Source organism: Eleginops maclovinus, chromosome 7, assembly GCF_036324505.1.
Source record: "Eleginops maclovinus isolate JMC-PN-2008 ecotype Puerto Natales chromosome 7, JC_Emac_rtc_rv5, whole genome shotgun sequence".
In the NCBI taxonomy this organism is placed as follows: domain Eukaryota; kingdom Metazoa; phylum Chordata; class Actinopteri; order Perciformes; family Eleginopidae; genus Eleginops; species Eleginops maclovinus.
In genome coordinates, this window is record NC_086355.1 from 4,440,833 (window position 1) to 4,460,879 (window position 20,047).

Below are 20,047 nucleotides of genomic sequence, written 5' to 3' on the forward strand. Positions count from 1 at the left end.
CGGGCGGGGCTGCAGCACAGGTACAATTTGCCTCCTGAACACAGCCAAAGCGGCCTTTTTCACCAGTGCTGGACAAAAAAAAATCGCACAATTTGAAGTAAATCCGCAGCCATGGCGGCGGAGGCTGACAAGGTAGAGCCTGCGGACAGCGAGCAAGAAGACGAAGTGGAGGATCAGTACGAAGTGGAGCGTATCATCGACATGCGGGTGGAAGAGGTAAAGCTAGCTAAGCTAACTAGCTAACAACATGGTTGCATTGCTTTTTTCTCCACTCTTGCTGTGCATAGCTCACCTACAACCACATGCAGACACATATCGTTACATTAACACCTATCTGCAGTATATTTCACGTTTATTTTGATGCATTAAATGACTCTATCGTGCACATTTAGCATCGGGCTTTTTAGCACAACTTCTCCCATGATGTCCGCTCTCCTCTCCTCCAAGGACGGCCGCCCTGCAAGCTTGCAGTTATTTTTTAATATCTTGCACACATGCATAGCTAAGTAAAAACAATTCCCCAGGATAGTGCTGGTTGTATTGTGCATTAACCATATTGCATAGGGAGTTTTCACAGCGGTGAGCACTGTCAATCAGCCTAATTCATGTTGTGTATTTACCAACGGCTGCTGACGTTACGCCGTTATTGGCATGACAACAGATCACTACCATGTGTTTTTAACAGAAAGGCATCAATGCATAACAATGAACAACACACAAAGTAACTAAGTAGATATACCAAAGTAATATACATAAGTAAAATGTTGAGGTTCTTAGGTGACTATTACCATGTTATGCTGCTTTGTACTTCGAGTGCACAATATTTAGAGGTAAATACTGTACTTTTATTACATTTGTTTAACACCTTTAGTTACTTTAGAGATTAGGATTAATGATGGTAAATATAATCAGCCCTTAAATAAGACTTTAGTCCACCTGGAGTAAATCCAGCAGCTACCCTGCAGTATACAAAGCCATTAGAACTAGCTGCACCTTTACCAGCTCTGAGAACACTTTAATGATCAATCATTATAAAACATATCAGAGATATTATTCTGAAAAGGACCAATCAAACAATGACTACTTTTAGTTTTGGTACTTTTAAGTATATTTTGACTGTAACAAGAGTATTCCTACACTCAGGTACTTCTACTTTTACTACAGTACAAAATCTGAGTGCTTTTACCGCCTCTGACTACACATGATCATTTTATCACACTTGGACTGTTAGTCACGTTATTAGTGCAACGGAAGATCATAGCATAGATTGTGCAGGAAAGGTAAATGAACCCTAGATGAGTGATAGTGAAACCTCCCAAATCTAATTTAAATGATAGATAATTATTATCCCAACATTAGAACATCGTTATAAATAAAAAACAAGTTACTTTTAATAATAATAGAGTAACACACATTAACCATGGCACAGGTGGTGTTTTTTTCTGATAGTTCCTTTTTTTAGAACTGCTTCCCGAAAGAAACAGAACTCAATTAAATGACTTTAAAACACTTTTTTGTGCAGTTTATTTTTACATTTTGAATGAAGTTTACAAAGCTGCTTGTCTTTTTATTATTTTGTGTTTGCTTTTATGATGAGTATCAGGACGAGGCAACATGTTGATTTGGTAGCAACTCAGCAGGAAGGAAGCGTTTTATCTAACTGGACATTTTAATCAGGTTTCTGTCAAAAGATTAACTGTTAAATTCAGTTTTCACATCTCAACAGCAAGCTATTTTTAAGACTGAAACACATTCACAGTGGCAAAAAAAAATCTCGTGCTGCAGAGCTATCGTCACTGAATAATTAGTCATTATAAACGTTATTTACACAGCATCGCTTCACACACTGACATAACGCATTTCTTGTACAAAGTATAGTTTTGAAATACAAATGACAGCGTTTTATAAACCAGGAGAAACCAATTCTGGCCAAATAGTTGGACAAAGTGAGAAGAATCATGCTCTAATTTTAACCACATAAGAAGAACCACAAATTAAAGGCAAATGAAGTCAATAGCAGCTCAAAAAAAGCCACTGTTTCGTAGGGAGACTTGAGGGACTACTAGAAACTGCAAAATGAGGCTCACATGGTCGTGGAGGTAGTGGAGCTAATATGAGCAACAGTGAGTTGTTAACACACTTGGCTTACTGCTAGTGTCCGATTGTTAAAGAGGCTTTTTAGAGCCTCACAGGGTTTCCACCACCTGTGTAGAAAAGCTCAGGAAACCCGAGCAGAGTGAAAACAAACGCAGTAAGGAAGTAAGCCTGGCCTGCTGGCAGCTCTACTGGAAGATGCATCCATTAAAACAGACAGTTTATTACGGCCCAATGTGGTGGATCGGAGTTATGAAGGGCTATAAAGTCCCTGTGTGTGTGAAGAAGGTGCACCAAACCAGAAGTCCTTATCGATGTGTGAAGGGGTAGGCAATGCAAATGCATGTTTAAATAATACTCTTTTTTTAACGCATGTCTTTATTGTCTTTTTTCTTTTCTTATAATACAATACAAAGACACAAAACAAAACACATAAATAGGCACATCATAAGTATAACAAGGAAAGAAAATCCAAATATGCAGATAGTGGTACATCGCTTGTTTGGTAACTAACTGTTACTCATCATGGTTTAAAAAGAAAAGGAAAAAATAATAAAATAAAAGACCTTTTGCAGGCATGTACATACACAGGTAGACAGCAATTATATCCCATTATACAAGTGTTCCTTCATACTGTGATCAGTGAACAAAACAAAACAAGAACAGTAGACTACAAAGCTGTCATGAAATCGTCCCCCTCCAGAAATTCCAGAAATGAGCCCCACATCTTTACAAATGTATTATATTTCCCTTTAATAACATATGTCAGTTTTTCTAAGGCAAGGCATTGCAGTAGCCCCTCAACCCACATTCGCTTGCTTGGTCTGTTAACAGACTTCCACGACTGAACAAGAAGACTGAATATGACCATCTTCTTACTGCTATTACTAAGCGTACAGCTTGCTGGGAAACGTCCAAAAATACAAAGCTTGGAACAGAGTGGAAGTTGTTCCTTAATAAAGATGGACACAATTGTAATAACCTCTTTCCAAAAATCTTGAATGACGGTGCATTCCCAGAGGCAGTGAAACAAACTGCCTTTATGTGTATTGGGGTAAATGCGATGCAATCATTCTGGAGTAAAGTATATTCTCATCAACCATTTGTACTGGAGGATTTTGAACCTTGTATTTATTGTTTGCACCTGGCATTGGAGACGTATATCTTGCCACTCTTCTACAGTGATCCTTTCATTGAGGTCTGAACACCATGCTAATCTTTTATCCTCTGAAGATTCCTTTGCTGCATCTTTGATAATCTGATAAAACGTTGAAATTAATCCAGCTGCTCCATAATGGTTCAGAACTGTCTTTTCCAAAGAATTTAGTGAGGGAGGATTCACAGAGTTCTGTGTCTTTGTTATGAAGCTTCTTACCTGAAGGTACTTGAAAAAATGTTTAGGCTCAATGCTAAACTTTTGGTTGATCTCAGTAAAACTTAAAAGATTATCATTCTCATACAGATCTGAAATCTTACTGATACCTCTGTCTGCCCATAACTTAAAACCAAGGTCACTAGTACCTGGCGGGAAGTTTCTGTTCCCCCAGATAGGTGAGAATTAGGATAGTGGAGCATTTTCCCCAAGATAACTTAACACCTCGTGCCTTACTATCAGTGTATCTCTGACAATGGGGTTCGCGGTGTGCTTTTTCAGTGGCTAAAGTTGCAGAGTAAAGGTAGAGCTGTAAGGGGATTTTAGAAGTTGTGGTTTCCTCCATCCTTATCTAGAACAGCGGTGACTGATGTTCAAACCAATATGAGGCTGCTCTTACTAATATCCCTGTAGGAAAGGGAGTTTTAACCCGCCTCTGTCATACAGTAAGTACAACAGGGTCATGCGTAGTCTTGAGCGTCTACCGTTCCAAATAGAATTACAAAAAAGTTTTCTCATTTTATCAAAGAAATGACCAGGGGGAGCAAGTGGGATGGATTGGAAAAGGTACAGGAAGTTAGGAAGAATATTCATCTTCAGAACATGAGTACGTCCTATCATGGAAAGTGGAAATAATACATTTAAGAGAGTATCTGAAGTCAAGCCTAAGATGTTGATTTAATGCTGGAGGTTCATATCCCCTCTTTCTGTTTTCAGGGGGAAGTTCTCTACAGAGTCCGGTGGAAGAACTACTGCTCGGACGATGACACTTGGGAACCAGAGGCCCACTTGGAGGACTGTCGTGAGGTCCTCTTAGCTTTCAAGAAGACCATGGCTGAGATCAAGGCCAAGAAAGAGTTAGAAGCCAAGAAGCCCCCGGTAAGTCTAAGCGTGAATAGATGTATGGCCATCCTTTTCAGAAAAACACTGGGTTTTATCAGAGACATGATCAGAGTAGACCATTGGACTTGTGGGGTCCTGTGAATCCCCTAGTGTTTTTTAAATTCATGTTGCCTAAGCTAGATGGCAACAAATAATATATAAAGTTTATTGTGCTTTATCTTTCCTTTTCATAGAAACTTCTGCCTTCAAAGAGCGATGTGTTTGACGCAAACTCTGACAGCGACAGTGACAAAGACCCTCCCACAGAGGCACCTCTCAAGAAGAAGAAAAAGACAAAGGCAAAGGAAGAAGAAGAAGAAGAGGAGGAACTACCTTCAAAAGAGAAAAAGAAGAAGAAAGAGAAAAGAAAGGAGCAGTTAAGGCCTATCCCGGCCCCAGAGACGGACAAAGAAGAAGGAGTAGAAGAAGAAGATGAGAAAGCCCCGACTTCACCCTCTCCTGCCAAGGAGAAAAAGCCTGATTTGAAAAAGCATCTGGTTGAGTCAGAAGATGAGGACGATGAACCTGTTCCCTCCAAAAAACACAAGAAGGAAAAGGGCAAAGAGGGAGCAAAACTAAAGAAAGAGAAGGTAGAAGAGGGGAAGAAGAGGAAAGGGAAGAAGGACAGGAAGGTAGAAACCTCTGAAGATGAGGCCGCTGCACCGCTGGAAGAGAACTTGAGTGATGGCCCGTCAGAGTCCCAAGTGGACGATAATGCATCAACAGATATGGTGACAAAGTCGGCAGAAAAAGCCCGCGTGGATGACAAGTCCAAACTGACCAAGGGGAGGTTGGAAGTGAGGCTGCAGGGCATTAAAGACCTCATCCATGACAAAAAGAGCAAAAAGCCCGACGCCGCTCAGAAAGAAATCAGCCTCCTAAAACTGAAGAGCCTCACCTCTAAAGTCAGAGAGGAAACCGCTCTACACTCAGACTCCAGCGATAGCTCCATCTTACATAAGAAAGCCAAGAGCAAAGGACAAGAGAGCACGTCTGCACTCCCCAAAGCCCCCTCCTCCTCCACATCCTCAACGTCCTCCTCTTCCTCGGTCACAGCAGCTGTCGGCGTCAAGGTAAAGGAGGAGGAGGTGGTGGTTAAAGAGGAGGTGTTGGGACCGAAGGACTCTACAGGCTCCACTAACCTGTTCGAGAAGTTCCTGTTAAACTGCGAGGCCAAAGACCGGGCCCCCCGCAGGCAGCCGGGGCATCAGGCCCCCCCAGAGAAGACCAGCAGCAAACCCACAAAGGTGAAGTGTAAATCTTTCCCTCTCTCAAAAATGGGTTGCATGTTGGTTTAATTTGAGAAAAGTGTATAAAGAATTTGATCTTACACATTTGTTTTTTGTAAACTCTGGAGACCTCTCTGTGTTGAACTGATAAAGATCTCTGTAAGGTAACATAAGGCCACACACTTTATAACTGAAGGTGGAGAGTTTCACATCATACACGCTTTTAAGCTTTCTGAAAAGTTGTCTTATCGATTTAAAAGTTGCATAAATGATTGCATTGCATTATTTGTTGGCAATGAAATGTTAAATCACTGCTTGCTTCCTGGGCCTTTATCCTTTATGAAGCTTTCTTCAAGTGCCGAAAATATTCATAGTAATAGTAAATCATTTCTAAGTCAGGATACGACTTCATTCATATTTTTTGCAGATTAAGCAATATACTGAACATTTCATTTCCCTTTGCTACCATTCATGTTTGGTGGATCTTGCTACTCCAGTGAGTTTACCTAAAATAAAAAATGACAGGCTGTTAACATTGTATTTTTCCCACTTCTAGCTATTAGGAAAGATTGAGAAGATCCCCAAAACAACCAAAGAGTCTCCGGGTCCGAAAGCAGAGTCCGAGAAGACGGAGAAAAACAAGCAATCAGAAGGTGTGCATGACACACCGGCACCAAAACTAAACATTGATGTTTTTGTGGGGTTTTTATTATGTATAAATGCCTGTGGAGGCTGTATAACGCCCAAGAAATATGACTACTTCTCTGCTGTCCTTTAGCCTCCAGACCTGGCCAGAGCTTTGGCTTCAGCCTGGACAGCGAGGAGAGGGAAGCAGAGGAGACTCCAGCAAAGCAGAAGCCTGGAGAGGAGTCCCGGGAGAGGAAAGAGAGGTCCGAGGAGGCACAGCGGCCCGGCTGGGAGAGGAAACCTCCCGCAGAGGACAGGAGGAAGAAGAGAGAGGACAGCGAGACCAGACTCTTCATCGCTTGTGAAGACAATCAGGACTCCCAGGACCCACCGGGGGGCGCTGACAAATCTGGTACGCTTCTGATTGGTCACTGAGAATGAAACAAATCTGATGACTTTAACCTTGAAAAACTAAAAATGTTTACTTTAACCGAACCATCACCAATGTTTAGTGACCTATTTTGAAATAATATATACCTTACCCAAATCCAACGAGTGAAAAGTGTATAATTTAATCTCTTTATTTCCCAGAGCCCCCTCGTAAACACAGGCGATTTAAACTTCAAAGAACATGGAAATTGATAAGATTTTATCCTCTTCTGGAAACAACTTCATTTTTTCACCAAAAACTTCATTTTACAAGATAACATTTAACTTGCAAATCAATGACTTGGTCCCTTCCCTGCTACAAACACTCATTGAAGTTCAAAACATGGAAGGAAAGATCTTCAGAGAGGAGGAACTGAGTTGCAGTATGCAAAGTTTCCACCTGCCTACTAATGAAGTATCTCTGTCTGCATTGTGTGCTTTACAGACAAGGGCCAAGCCACTCTGAGTCTAGGAATGGACCTGAACCTGGACTGGATGACACTCGACGACTTCCAGAAACATCTGAACGGAGAGGACGAGATCCTGTCGGGTCCTCCATTATCACCCAGTGAGTATTTCCATTCACATCTCGGACAGTTGGCTAAACACTGGCATTTTAGTCACTGCTGCTGCTATCTAGAAGCATTCAAGGAGTTGTAAACATTTCAGGAACAAAGTTATTGAAGGCAAACTATAAACATAACAGGCCAGCATTAACAACGTCTACAAAAAAGTAATGCTTCCATGCCTGCTAATAACAAGTAAAAGTTAGGTAACGTAAAAAATATGCAAACAGTCTCTCTTTTTTTTAACGGATGATAATATTAGTTGTTTCTTTTTCCGCAATATATTGTTTCGATGTTTGACTTTGATATCTTCAATGTTAACCTTCTTTCAACTCTGTCTCGTGCCCCGTCAGGTGAATTGCGGGACGCTGTGAAGAGTGGAGATTACATGGCTGTAAAGTTGGCTCTTAATTCCAAAGAGGACTACAATCTGGACCAGGAGGTATGTTCCTTCCCTTCCAGAATGCTTTGTTTTGTTTCAGTTCATTTTATATAACCCAATCTACGATGTAGCTTTTTATTGTGTGGTCTTTATTTTATTATAGCTTCTTGGTTCTTCAATTCAAAGAAAAATGCACATTTAAAAAAAATGTTACAGCTACAGTAGCACCTTGGTGGCCCCCAGTGTGTGTATGTATGGAAGTGTGTGTGAGGTCGGGATGAAAAAAACGCATAAAAAGTCTAAGACTTGCTCGGCCGTGTCATCTTCGTACAAAATGTTGAACTTACGTCGAGTTAAATGACATTACATTTTGCTCAAAGGGAATCAAATGTGTTGCACACGAACAAAGGTTGCACATGAATTGCTTTTGTTCCGTGTGCAATGTCCTCACGTGAGACCATTTTTAGACCATTGATAACAAAACCTTGACCTTTATGACTAGAGTTGGGTAGATTTTTGAAACCTTAACAATTTACTGCCAAGCCGATTCTGTTGGCAACATGGAGGTGAAATTTAAGTAGTGGTGGGAGGGGGTCAGATGATCACATAGTGTTTGTTTACTAGAACATATTTTTTGAGGTGACATATCGCTACGTTATACTCGAAGACGAAAAATAAAGCACTGGATCGTTGCGTCTTTGCGGGCAGCCATCTTGGATCATCACGTCAAAAGTTGTGCTTCAAGACATTTTTCATCATGTGTTTGTGATTTGACTGCATTTTAAGAACTATGGAAACTCTTTGGAATATTTAAAGACCCTCAAATAATTGTACGTCACACATCAAATTTAAATTCTTTACTGTGAACATTCTTGATTAGAGCTACATGCTGAATCAGAGATGACTTCATACCGTTACAACCAATGGATGTAAACAATGAACCCAAACAGAAAACGGTACTCCAAGGCTTCTCTCTCCTCAAGATCTCAATCCTCAGACTTAACGTTCTTACTAATAATTGAGCCCATCAAGATGTTCTTCACAACTCCAAATCACCTTCACTTCTGCTACAAACCCAGGTAAGAGTGTGTCATTAAATAAATACATGTTTTATCAAATCAAACGTATCACATATGTCTAGGGATATTGCAATAGTATGAATATTCTTTTATGTAACCATTTGATTACGATACCTTTTTGTTAAGCATGGACAGCTGTGTGGTAATCAGTAAAAGTCTAATTATAAATCTAATGTTTTGATAGCTTTCAACGTGAACTGTATTGTCGTGGTACAAGCAGAACATGTTAAGAGCTAACAAGAATCTGCACTACAGTAAATTGCTCTAATTGCTCGTTGTGTTAGCAGCTAGTGTATTGTGCCTTAATAACTTGGACATGTTATTCATTCAACATTGTTTATTCATGATGTGTGCACATTAGAGACTGTCTTGTCATCTTTCCTTGCAGTGAACACGACAATGGAAGAAGACACTGAAAACATGAAGTATTGGGACAAGATGATCTCTATGAAGCAGGTACAGACTGTATATGCTCTCAGATGTATCATAATCATTATCATGTGCAGCCAGCGTGCAGCAGATACTATCATTTATTCAACATCTTTTTAATTTTCCCATCTTAAAAATGGCTGAACACCAGTAAAGTGTTTTGCGTCTGTACCTAGTCATCCGTTTTACATATTTTACTGGAGAAACACCGCTATGCTAAGCCTGAAAAACTGTTCATAACATAAAAAATGACCTTTTCTTTAAATGCAAGACGTCAATGTAGGTCTAGCGTCAGTGCATATTCTGTTCACTTCATGTAGCATTTCATCCAACACGCCATGACTACATATACTTGGTTAGATATTCACAATATCAAAATGCTGCTTGATCCAATAAAGCCATTAACTGTTCTCGAATGGGTCACATGTGGTTTTTGTACTGGAGACTTGAGAGGTGTTAAAGGTCTTTTGATACCGATGTACGGCTATAAATTGGTGTGTGGCCATCGCATTGACATCTGTTTGAATGAGCCTGGATCTCGCTGGGGCATAGCCAAGGTGCAAAGAATGTTTAGAAGACCAAAAACGAGTTGCCTGACTTACAATCACTTAACAACCCAAATTAAAATGTAGCTTTATTTTGTTTACCCCACATTCAACGGGTCTGTGCTTTAGGTTCACTCAGTAAATTATACATGGAATCTGGTTTGGCAATGAGTCTTACATATACTTGTTCTCTTGCAGGCTTGTACTATTGGTGAGGCGAGGTCATTTGAAGGAGAGAGGAGCTTGATTGAAGAGAGAAGTTCGAGTGATGCTCTTAGGTTGACTTCTGACCTTGACAGTGCACGAAATTACGAGGGTACTCAAAGAGTAAAAGAGAATTTCCCACAAGGTATGGAGGTAGATAAAATGCCAAGCTGCCCTGCCAGTATAAACTCTGAGCAACTGATATTGAGGCAGAATGAACTGATCCCAAATGGTGGAAAGGATATAACGGAATCAAATTGTGCTGCTTCTGATTCAGCTGCCAAGCAAGAAAGTCAAGGAAAGGAAGACCAGAAGCAAGCACAGGAAGACGAGATGTCAGAGGATGCAAATGGTTGTTTATCAAGTGAAATGAGTTTGAACTTTGTTCATCCAGATGACACAAATACAGAAGGGCTGCTTACAAGAAACGATGACAATACAGAACAAAATGGCATTGCCCCTGAGGACTCAAATCGCTCGATTGATGAGGCAGAGCATGCAGAGGCAGGTCAATCAGACGGTAAAGATACCGTTCAGTCAAGCACAAAGGAGATTCGTAAACGACCATGGAGTCGCAGAAGATATGTGGAGAGGAAACAACCAGCTCGATCCAGTAAGAAAGTCATTCAACTGAAACCTGCAAAAGCGGATAATGAAAAAAAGGAGTCGGGTAAAAAGCACTTCTGTTTATATTGCAAAATCGCTTATACCCAGCTTGCAAAGCACTTGGAAAGAAGACATGCAGAGGAAACAGATGTTGCCCATGCAATACACTTTCCCAAAGGCTCCAGAGTTAGACAGAGTTTACTCGACCAAATTCGCAATAAAGGAGATTATGAACATAATTGTCAAGTTCTCAAAAGTGGCGAAGGGGAAATTGTCACCAAGAAACAGGTTAAAAATCCCAGCGTATCAGTACGTGACTTCCTTCCTTGCCAGCACTGCTTTGCTTTTTATCGCAAAACAGATTTATGGAGGCATGAGCGGACATGTAAGGCCAGAAAGGGCGATCAGAAATCTTCTGAAAAAAGCAAGAAGAGCAGAGTCCATAGTGCTGCCTCCCGGCTGCTTCCAATGTCAGAGTTCTTAATTGGTGGCTGCGAGGAAATCATCCACATCATGCATCAAGATGACATCTCAAGGCACGTTAGAAATGACCCCCTTATTTGTAAATATGGAAATGCATTGTCTGCCAAGTATGACCATGACAAGTCTCAGTTTGCTTATATTGCCCAAAAGATGAGGGAACTAGGAAGATTTGTAGTCGCTGTAAATGAGCTTGACGGCAGCGTAAAGTACCTGCATGAAGTATGCATTCCTTCCAGATTTGGATTAGCTATTGAAGGGGCCAAAAAACTCAGTGGCTTTGACCCCAGTTCCAGTAAGTTTAAAACAATTTCCCTCGTCTCAAAGATTCGCTACTCCTTGAAACGTGCTGCAGAAATAGCTTTTGGGGAAAGCCGCATGACAGAGGACAGTGAAACAGAAAGTGAAGTAAAAAAGTTTATACAACTTCTCGATACAAAGTGGAGTGAATGTTTTTCTCGCAAGGCTCTCGCGTTATCCCAAAAGCAAGATGTTAAGAAAGTGGAAGTGGACAAATCAACTGTGACAGAAGATTTGATGAAACTCCACACGTTTATCACGGGGGAAGAAGAAGAAGCAAGGAAGGAGCTGAAGGAAAGTCCTAATTTGTCAAATTGGAAAAAGCTCAGCGAGGCCACCCTTGCAGATGTGTGTTTGTTCAACAGAAGTAGGGTAGGAAATATTGGTAGATTGCTCTTGCAAAATTACAATAAGAAGAGTAGGGGAACATTCATGCCCTCTGCAGATCAAATTAGAAAAAGCACTAAACTGGAGCTGGACCTTGGTAGCAGTTTCACCAGATTAGAACTAGAGGGTCAGTTCGGGAGGAACATGCTGGTTCTGCTCACGGAGAGAATGGTTTTATCAATCGATTTGCTCATTGAAAATAGAGAACAAGCAGGTGTGTCAAAAACAAACCCATACCTGTTTGCGCGGACTGAAGGTCCATCCTTCATCAGAGCATTGGATTGTTTCCGGAGGTCCGCAATGGAATGTGGAGTAAAAAACCCTGAAGCACTTCTGTGCTCATCGTTAAGAGAGCAAATTGCCATTTGCTGGCAGCTCATGAGCCTGAGTGAACACGAAGTGGACCAAGTGTCCAAGATGTTGGGAAGCAGTAGCCAGGAGTGTTACAGTCCCTCCAAAAATGCATCACAGCTGGAGGAATTGAGCCAACAACTACTCAAAGTGGATCAAACGATTCCGTCAACTCCACCCAGCACTGCAAGAGATGGTCAGTACCTTTTGCTATTTAGGATTGTGTTGCATTCATGTGTTCTTTGGTTTGAAGTTCCAGTCTGTATTTACCCTACTTATCACACTCTCTTAATCAGTAGATTGACTTGTGATCACTTCCAGAACTTGACAGTTAATTTGTGATGTTATTTGAAAGAGAAATTGACAATCTTTACTTTACTTAGCTTGGACGCAATGAGCTGCCTTTTTGTTGTAGTAAGCCTTCTGCCTTCACCTGTCCTTGGCCTTTGCATTACTTATCTAACAAAACAGGGTAGAAGAATATTGGCTAAAAGCTAGTCCGTTTGAAGTCCTTAATGTTAGTTAAGTAGTTGAGGCCATAATTTGTTCAAATAGGTTTTGCAGATTGCCTAGGTAAACATTAAGCCACTACAGAGGGCCCATCTTGTCAGAAGCTTTTCTGGTCTGAGTTTAAATGATTTCAACCAAGGCGCTCCTGCTAAAAATAGCGCATAAAAAACGAGACACCCCAGGCTCTGACAAATACTCCAGAACAACTAACTTGAATCTGACGAACATAAAAACAGCAGCTCATTAAACAAAATCTCCCTTTTTCTAAGATCAGGAATGAACTGTCAAGCTCTAGAGTTTACATACATTTATCTCTTCAAATTTGAGAGGCTAATGCATTCTTTATTTCCCTTGTGTAACCATGATACACTCTTTATCTTTTCAGGAACTGTAGAGAAGCCCACTTTAAAGAGAAGACCCTGGAGTGAGTGGGAGCAGGCCGCAGTGAAGCGTTACTTGTGTGAATTTATCACAGAGTTGAAGGTTCCAGGCAAAAAAGAGTGCAATGCTTGCATAGCTGCTGAACCAGATCTTTCTGGGAGGTCTTGGACCGACGTCAAAAACTACGTACATAACACACTGCAGACAATACGGAGGAGAATTAACCACCATAAATCTGACGGGAATATAAATGAGAGTCCACAGAGGTCGAAAGGTGGAGTCCAAACCACAGAGAAAGATTTGGAAGACTCAAACGTTGTGTGTAATATGACAACAGTGAATCCAGATCACCTGACGGAAAGTACAAGTTGTTGCATGACAATGGAATCAACCAATTTCTCCCAGGAGATGACTTCTACTTATGCTTCCTTGTGCTCTACTAGTGCAAACATGAACCTTACAAGTCAACCGTTGATTTCAACTTTCACACCATTAAACGCTACTGATACACAAGTGGTTCCTACATTTACTCCACACAACACAACAAATGCACTAATGCCTCCTGCATACACATCGGAGAACAACATCATAATGCCATTGTCCCCTTCGTATACACAGAATGCCACAAGTATGTCAGTGTCTTCTGTGTATTCACCACAGGACAATACAGGTTCATCCATGATTCCTCATTTTAGCACCTTTACCGCTGCAAGCACCTCAATGGTTCCTACATTCACGCCGTTGAACACAATTGCACCAATGGCTACTGCGTTCTCACCTATAAATGAGAGAAGTAGGCCTATTGTATCTTCTTTCACACCTTTGAACAATGCGATTACACCTGCGTACCCCACAGAACCACCACCTAGGGCTCCTACAACTGCTCAGGTTGTCCCAACAGTTCATAGAACGGCTGTTCCTGACCGAACACCAGTTGGAAAGGAAAGTGGGTCCACGACAGGAAGACAAGTCAGTCCAGCTGACAAGCCTCAAAAGAGAAACAAGAGGTTGTGGAGCAAGGTGGAACAGGATGCGGTGAGGCGTCAGCTGGGAGACTTCTGTAGACTTGTCAAAGTGCCAGGCAAAAAGGATTGTGATGCATGTTTAGCTGCTGAACCTGCCTTAAACAGCAGAACGTGGAGGGATGTGAAGTATTTTGTACATAACTCAATTCAGTCTTTTAAAAGAAGAGGGCTTGTTGTGGCCTCCAAACCAAGTGAAGAACGGGAACCAGAGACACAGAATAATCCAAACACGGAGTGGGATGGTCCTGTTTATCTGTCCCTGTAAATATTTATAATGGACTTCAGATAAAAGCATTAAATGATCAGTATGATTTTAGAGCTGTGCGAGGGCTATAGCTTTTACCTTAATAATTCAGCAGTGAATTGTTGTAAAATGTTCGTCGTCCGTGAACTTTGGCTTCAGTGGCCATACAGATCGTGATGATTATAGACGGTCCTGCATTTCTTTTAGTCACACTTTTTAAAAAGTTCCTCAAGTATTAAGAATCATGTCCACCGGACCAAGTGTACTGTTGCATGACTATACGCTAAATGGGTCGAACTAAGGACGTTTGTACTGTAGCTTTGGCTTTAGGAAAAGGATGATGGTAATGTTTTAAGATGGTTCGATAGTATATGACACAGTCAGTTATGTAACTCTGTCATGTTGTCCAATCATCACAGGTTTGATCTCTGGAAAGTTCTCTAATTTGTGTTATCATTTCGTAAATGTTAACCTACATTTTTCCAGGATTTGCAACCTGCAGCTAGTCACTGGCTGTGGGATGAAGCCACTGTGGCACCTAAACACGCTTTGACAATTTCAAACAAATGATATGTGAAAAAATTGTGAAAGCAAAAGCTGAATATTTTTGGGACTCATCAGCCACCGTAACCAGGGCATGAGGGTGACCTCAGTGAGACATTTCCAGAGGGATTTGTACTCTTTAAGTCAAAACCTCCTGAAACCCCTATCTTCCTGCCTGTACTGTTTTCAGTAACATTTTTATGGATTTTGATGATCATAAAAGAAATGGAAAACCTACCAGCAAATATTTGCATCCAGTCCCTCCAACATGATAGATGTGGGTAGATTTGCTTTTCATAATTCCCAAATGCCCGCCCCAAGTGTGCTGTATTCTTTCTTCAGCCAGTAGCCTATAATTGTAGATGGCCCCTGATAGCCTGCAGCAGTAATGGCATACCTTCCTTGCTGATGTTAGAGAATAAGGAGCTCCATGTGTTTACCTCTCACCTAACCATGAATCTTGTTTAATGTTTTCTCGTGTTTAAGCTTTTTTGTTTTGTTTTATGTGTGTTAATAAGCTGCTGTGAGCTTTGTTGTTGTATTTTTGTATCACTATAAAGAAACGGTGCAGAACATTTTACTTTATTATATTTTTGTTATACTCTGATTTGAGGTTTATACACTACATCTGTCTAAGTAGTCGTACTTCCTTTTAAGCTTTTACTATCTAGATATTAATATCAAGTAGCCAAAATAAGATTGCCTTAAATAAATATATGACAAGAATAAAAACACTTCATAAATGAGACACTATTTTTAAATCCAAAAGGATAGGTAAAGTTTGAGGGTAACAGACGGACAATGAATGAAACACTTTAATTCCCAATAGATAAAAATGTATGTTCAAGTAAATTAATATTTCACCTTTGACTGAAAGGGAGTTCTTTAATAGCCCACAGAATGCACATTTTATTTTTAAGCTGAACTTAACTTTGTTCCTCTCGTACCATCTTCCAGGTTTAAAGCAGGAAACCGAACACCGGTTCAACCTGAAATCAACATCAGCAATAGCAGATTGCTGATCACAGTCCACAGGTTTAAACATGGTCACTGAAGAGTTTATTCACAGGTTTAAATCTGATGTTGGGTCTGGTCAGTCGGCTGTGTAGACGTCCTTTTTAGGACTTCAGAAAATAACACGTCTTCTGCAGTCGTTAATTAAATGTCTTTGTGATCAGGAAGCTGAAATGATGATTTACACCAGGGGTGTCCAAACTGCGGCCCGCAGGCCATTTTGAATCGGCCCTCTGCAAATTCTAAAAGTATAATGCAATATGACCCACAAATTAACCTTTGCTTGTCTTATTTTGTACTTCTCAAATATATATGTTCAGATATATTAATGAGCCTAATTTTCAAATAAATTCAGTCATTTAAAATTTAAAACATTTTCTAACAAATCTTATTTGATTAAAAAAAAGCCCAATAACTTAATTCTATAACCAGCTTAAAATTTAACCTTCATGTTTACTCTTATTATCAGCAATCTGAGGCTCCTGTTTTAAGGAATGAGCTGCAAACAAAATGAATGAAACCCTAAAGAGAGACGGGATGTAGACTGTTCTTTTCTGAAAGTGTTTTCAAGTACCGCGCATTATTCACCTACATTTGATTTGTTTTGCTAACTTATAACTTAACTTATGAGGCAATGTTCGCCTCTAGAAGGGGCCCAGCTCTCCGTATGTTTTTCTGTATATGGCCCTCGGTGAAAAAAGTTTGGACACCCCTGATTTACACAGAAAGCACCACTGCTGTTTGTCCAAACTGTTTGTGTGGTCCTGACTTCCAACTGTAGTGAATCTGTTTTAGAATAACCATTGTTTACCCATTCATCCCGAAGCCCTGAGCATCAGACAAACAAAGCCCTGACCTGGTCATGTAACCCGTGTTGGCTCAGTCACACCAAGGCTAACAGGTTTTCCTTGTATAGTTTCCGAAAGTCGCGGAAGTGTCTACAGATGTTTAATTTTCAATCAGACACTAGAGTTGCTGTTTGGTGTTGCAAAGCAACGCTTCCCTGTATAGTTATAACTTCCTCTCATTGTATGAGCACACTGTGCGTGCTACTCTTCATCCTGTTGTAATTATGTTGCCTTCTCCTAATGCTTATGATCAAGTACTGTAAGGAACTTATAACTCCAGCTTGTACAATAAAATGCTTCTTGACTTAAAATGTAAAGAGTTTGTTATCAAAAGACTGTATTTGTGTTCAAAAAGTGTAAAGCTGCTATCGTGCTAGTGGTTAGCAGGTATACTGTTTTGCCATTCTCACTATCTTGTTTAGTGTGCTAGTGTTTGCCAGGATTCGTAGGACTCATGTCTTGGTGAGTATGAAAGTTTGTACAAAATGTTGTGCCAATCCATTCAGGAGCTGAAGATACATTTAAAGGAAATGAGTGAATATTTGTACCTGTTTGTGCTGCTAAAGAAAAAACCTTGATCACCTTAGTCATATCAATTTATCCTCAAGGCACTAATTAATTTCGCTGCAATCCTTCAAATAGTCATCAAGAAATTTCAGTAGGAAACCTGAGCACAAAACTAAATAAGATCACACAAGAAAAACGGCCCTGGCTCAAGTTGAATGGTCAGGGTTGTCGCCTCAGGGAGCGAAGATTCTGGATCCGAAACGTGCAGCTGACTGGGGCCTTTGTGTGTTGCATTTTCTCCCCGTCCTGTTCAGGTTCCCTCTGTGTGTACAAGGAGCGCGTGTGTGAATGGTTATTTGTCTGTGTGTCGATCTGTCAAGGGTGTAGCAGGCAGCTTATTTTACAGATGACAAAATAAGAAATATTTTTAAATGATTTTGATTATCTGGAAAAGCAACATCAATGACAAACCGTAACACTTTTCATGCATCAACACATTATATCAAACATGAATTTCCACCAAGGGATTAATGTATAATTAATTTAAAACGGAAATTAGTTTTCTGAATTTTAAAATGCAAATTTCAGCCGTTATGTCGTAAATGTAAAAATGAGCAGTGAGCCTCTGTCCAAAACAACATTTCTAAAATATTTGGGATTTGTTTATCGCTCAAAATCCATCACAGTTAGTTCTGAGATTATGAACATAGGCTCAGGTACCTTTTAGCTCAGTTGAAGTGATTCCCCCTCTTCCCCTGTGAAACATTACGAACTGCAAATTAAAAATCCATAGGTGCTAATTTCCCTCCCACGTCTGTGACACGTAGCTCTATATTTGTCTGTTTGTCCGCAGGATGTCAGCGGTATGTCTCTGAGCATGCTGGCAGCAGCAGGGGGGCAGGATGACATCCTCAGGTTGCTGATAAAGAAGGGGGTGAAGGTGAATGGGCGGCAGAAGAACGGCACCACGGCGCTGATGCACGCTGCGGAAAAGGTAACGGCCTCTTAAGACGAGAATTCCACCATCCAGCTATATTTCATTCAGGACATTTCTTATGCTGCCTCTTTTCTACAGTACATTGACTCAAAGTACACACATGCCAAACTTGCAGCATCATTTCAACACCAAACTATGTTTTTTATTTCATCTTTAAGAACAGTTTTCACAAATTTCAGACACGTTTTAGTGATCGTATCAACATCATACCTCCTCATCACTTTTTGGGTATTTTTTCACACACCTTTATTTCTATCCTCTTGTCAGAATTTTTTGACAACCGTTGCTATCCTGCTGGAGGCGGGCTCCTACGTCAACGCTCAGACACTCAGTGGGGAGACGGCCCTGATGAAGGTAATGCTGCATTTCACACACATACACACACACACACTCAGAACTAAAACAACCCACATTTTCAATGTACTATAGTTCATTTGGAAATGTAAATTATTAAGCATACATAGTCAATTATAAGTAATATGATTACTGTTGATTTTGTTTATCATTTATTATCATTTTGATTCATTACTTAGGCTATTTATTTACCAAGTTTGCAATCAAATTTTAAAAACCAGGTAGCTTGACATGTTTTTAGCAGTCAGACCAATGGGAAACATCATTTACTCTTTTCTGACTGCATCTAAAAACGGTTTAAATGAAAGTAAAGGTGATGAAACATGCAGATTGAAGGCTCCTGTAAGGCATCTTATCCTGAGTGATTGACAGTAGTAGGGTCTGTAAGTGGGACTTTCAGTATATATTTACTCTCCTTCACTCCAGGCTTGCAAAAGAGGGAATGCTGACGTAGTGCGCCTCCTGCTGGAATACGGAGCTGACTGCAACATCATGTCCAAAAACAAGACCGCTGCCATGTACTTCGCCAAGCTCGGCAACAACCTGATGGTGTGCGACCTGATCAAGGACCACATCAGCATGTGAGTCTGCAGCTGGACGGGAGAGACAAACACTAGAATGCTAATAATATTACAAATACTGAGCAATAAGCACCAGGTATAACAGGAGTGCTAAACTTGACTCAGTACAGCCTTGCCAGGGACATTTGGTTTCACAGCAGTTTATAGACTCCCTTAGTTTTGGTGTTTTCATCCTGTATTCTCACTCGGTTTGTTTCTGCGTCTCTCAGGCTCTCCAGTGTAGCAGAGGACGCCATCAGAGCGTTCTTTGAGTCTCGCCTGGTGCTGCTGGAGCCCGTCTTCCCTCTCGCCTGCCACCGGCTCTGTGAGGGCCCCGACTTCTCGCTGGAGTTCAGCTTCAAGTCGCAGCCACAACAAGAAGGTAAATCACACAGACTTTAATTTGGAGGTTGTCAAGTGATGTAAAACCAACCACTACCTTCAACTGATATTGCGTTTAAGATCAGGTTCTTTTATGTATATTATAGACGACAAAATTGTGTATCTTGATGTATGATTTCTTCTCTCTATGATAAGACGAGACATCATCATAGTGATTTCTCACCCACCCCCAGGTTGCATTTTATATACACATTTCTACCCCTCTCTAGACCTCTATCTTCTTTTTTCATCCTTACTAAATGTTCCTTTCCCACCATACCTCTGTCCTTCCCCCCTCCTCCAGGCTCGGGCATCCTCCTCTTCATCTTCCACGCCAACTTCCTGAATGAGATCACCGCCCGGCTCTGCGGACCCTGCAGCGTTCACGCCGTGGTGCTCAACGACAAGTTCCAGCTGCCCATCTTCCTGGTACAGTAGCTGCAGGAGGATCGAAATGACTAACTCCTACACAAACATATTAAAGGAAGCATTTACTTTCCCATTCCTGTAAATTAATAGTTTATCCTTCCACATTTTTCTTTATAGGATAGTCACTTCATCTACTCCTGCAGCCCGACTCCAGGCATCAACAGGCTCTTCCTTCGTCTAGCAGAGGCGCCAACAGCCAAGGTGACACACATACAGAGATGCAACACACACTCACACTATTAATCATACTCGTGAAACCATATGCCCTCTGCAATTGTGTGACCCTAGTAAT

The 20,047-nt window shown here is 40.8% G+C and overlaps 1 protein-coding gene and 1 long non-coding RNA gene across 3 annotated transcripts in view; one reads left to right on the forward strand and one right to left on the reverse strand.

Moving 5' to 3' along the window:
• mphosph8 (M-phase phosphoprotein 8) overlaps window positions 1-20,047 on the forward strand; it is a 23,109-nt gene continuing 3,062 nt past the window's right edge. Inside the window, exons 1-13 of one of the 2 annotated variants that reach the window (XM_063887132.1) lie at window positions 1-216; window positions 4,184-4,345; window positions 4,543-5,595; window positions 6,134-6,230; window positions 6,356-6,616; window positions 7,079-7,201; window positions 7,553-7,641; window positions 17,888-18,028; window positions 18,299-18,385; window positions 18,812-18,966; window positions 19,176-19,327; window positions 19,631-19,755; window positions 19,873-19,956. In XM_063887132.1, coding sequence (XP_063743202.1) covers window positions 112-216; window positions 4,184-4,345; window positions 4,543-5,595; window positions 6,134-6,230; window positions 6,356-6,616; window positions 7,079-7,201; window positions 7,553-7,641; window positions 17,888-18,028; window positions 18,299-18,385; window positions 18,812-18,966; window positions 19,176-19,327; window positions 19,631-19,755; window positions 19,873-19,956 — 2,634 coding nt within the window. In that variant the 5' untranslated portion in view covers window positions 1-111. Of the gene's footprint in view, window positions 217-4,183; window positions 4,346-4,542; window positions 5,596-6,133; window positions 6,231-6,355; window positions 6,617-7,078; window positions 7,202-7,552; window positions 7,642-9,832; window positions 12,159-12,857; window positions 16,845-17,887; window positions 18,029-18,298; window positions 18,386-18,811; window positions 18,967-19,175; window positions 19,328-19,630; window positions 19,756-19,872; window positions 19,957-20,047 lie in introns of those variants that run through there. The other variant, XM_063887131.1, reaches the window with a different exon arrangement.
• Window positions 18,326-20,047, reverse strand: part of LOC134866920 (uncharacterized) — an 11,674-nt gene continuing 9,952 nt past the window's right edge. Inside the window, exons 2-3 of the long non-coding RNA XR_010166089.1 lie at window positions 19,607-19,791; window positions 18,326-19,301 (exon numbers count right to left, since the gene is read on the reverse strand). This is a non-coding gene — a long non-coding RNA (uncharacterized LOC134866920). The remainder of the gene's footprint in view (window positions 19,302-19,606; window positions 19,792-20,047) is intronic.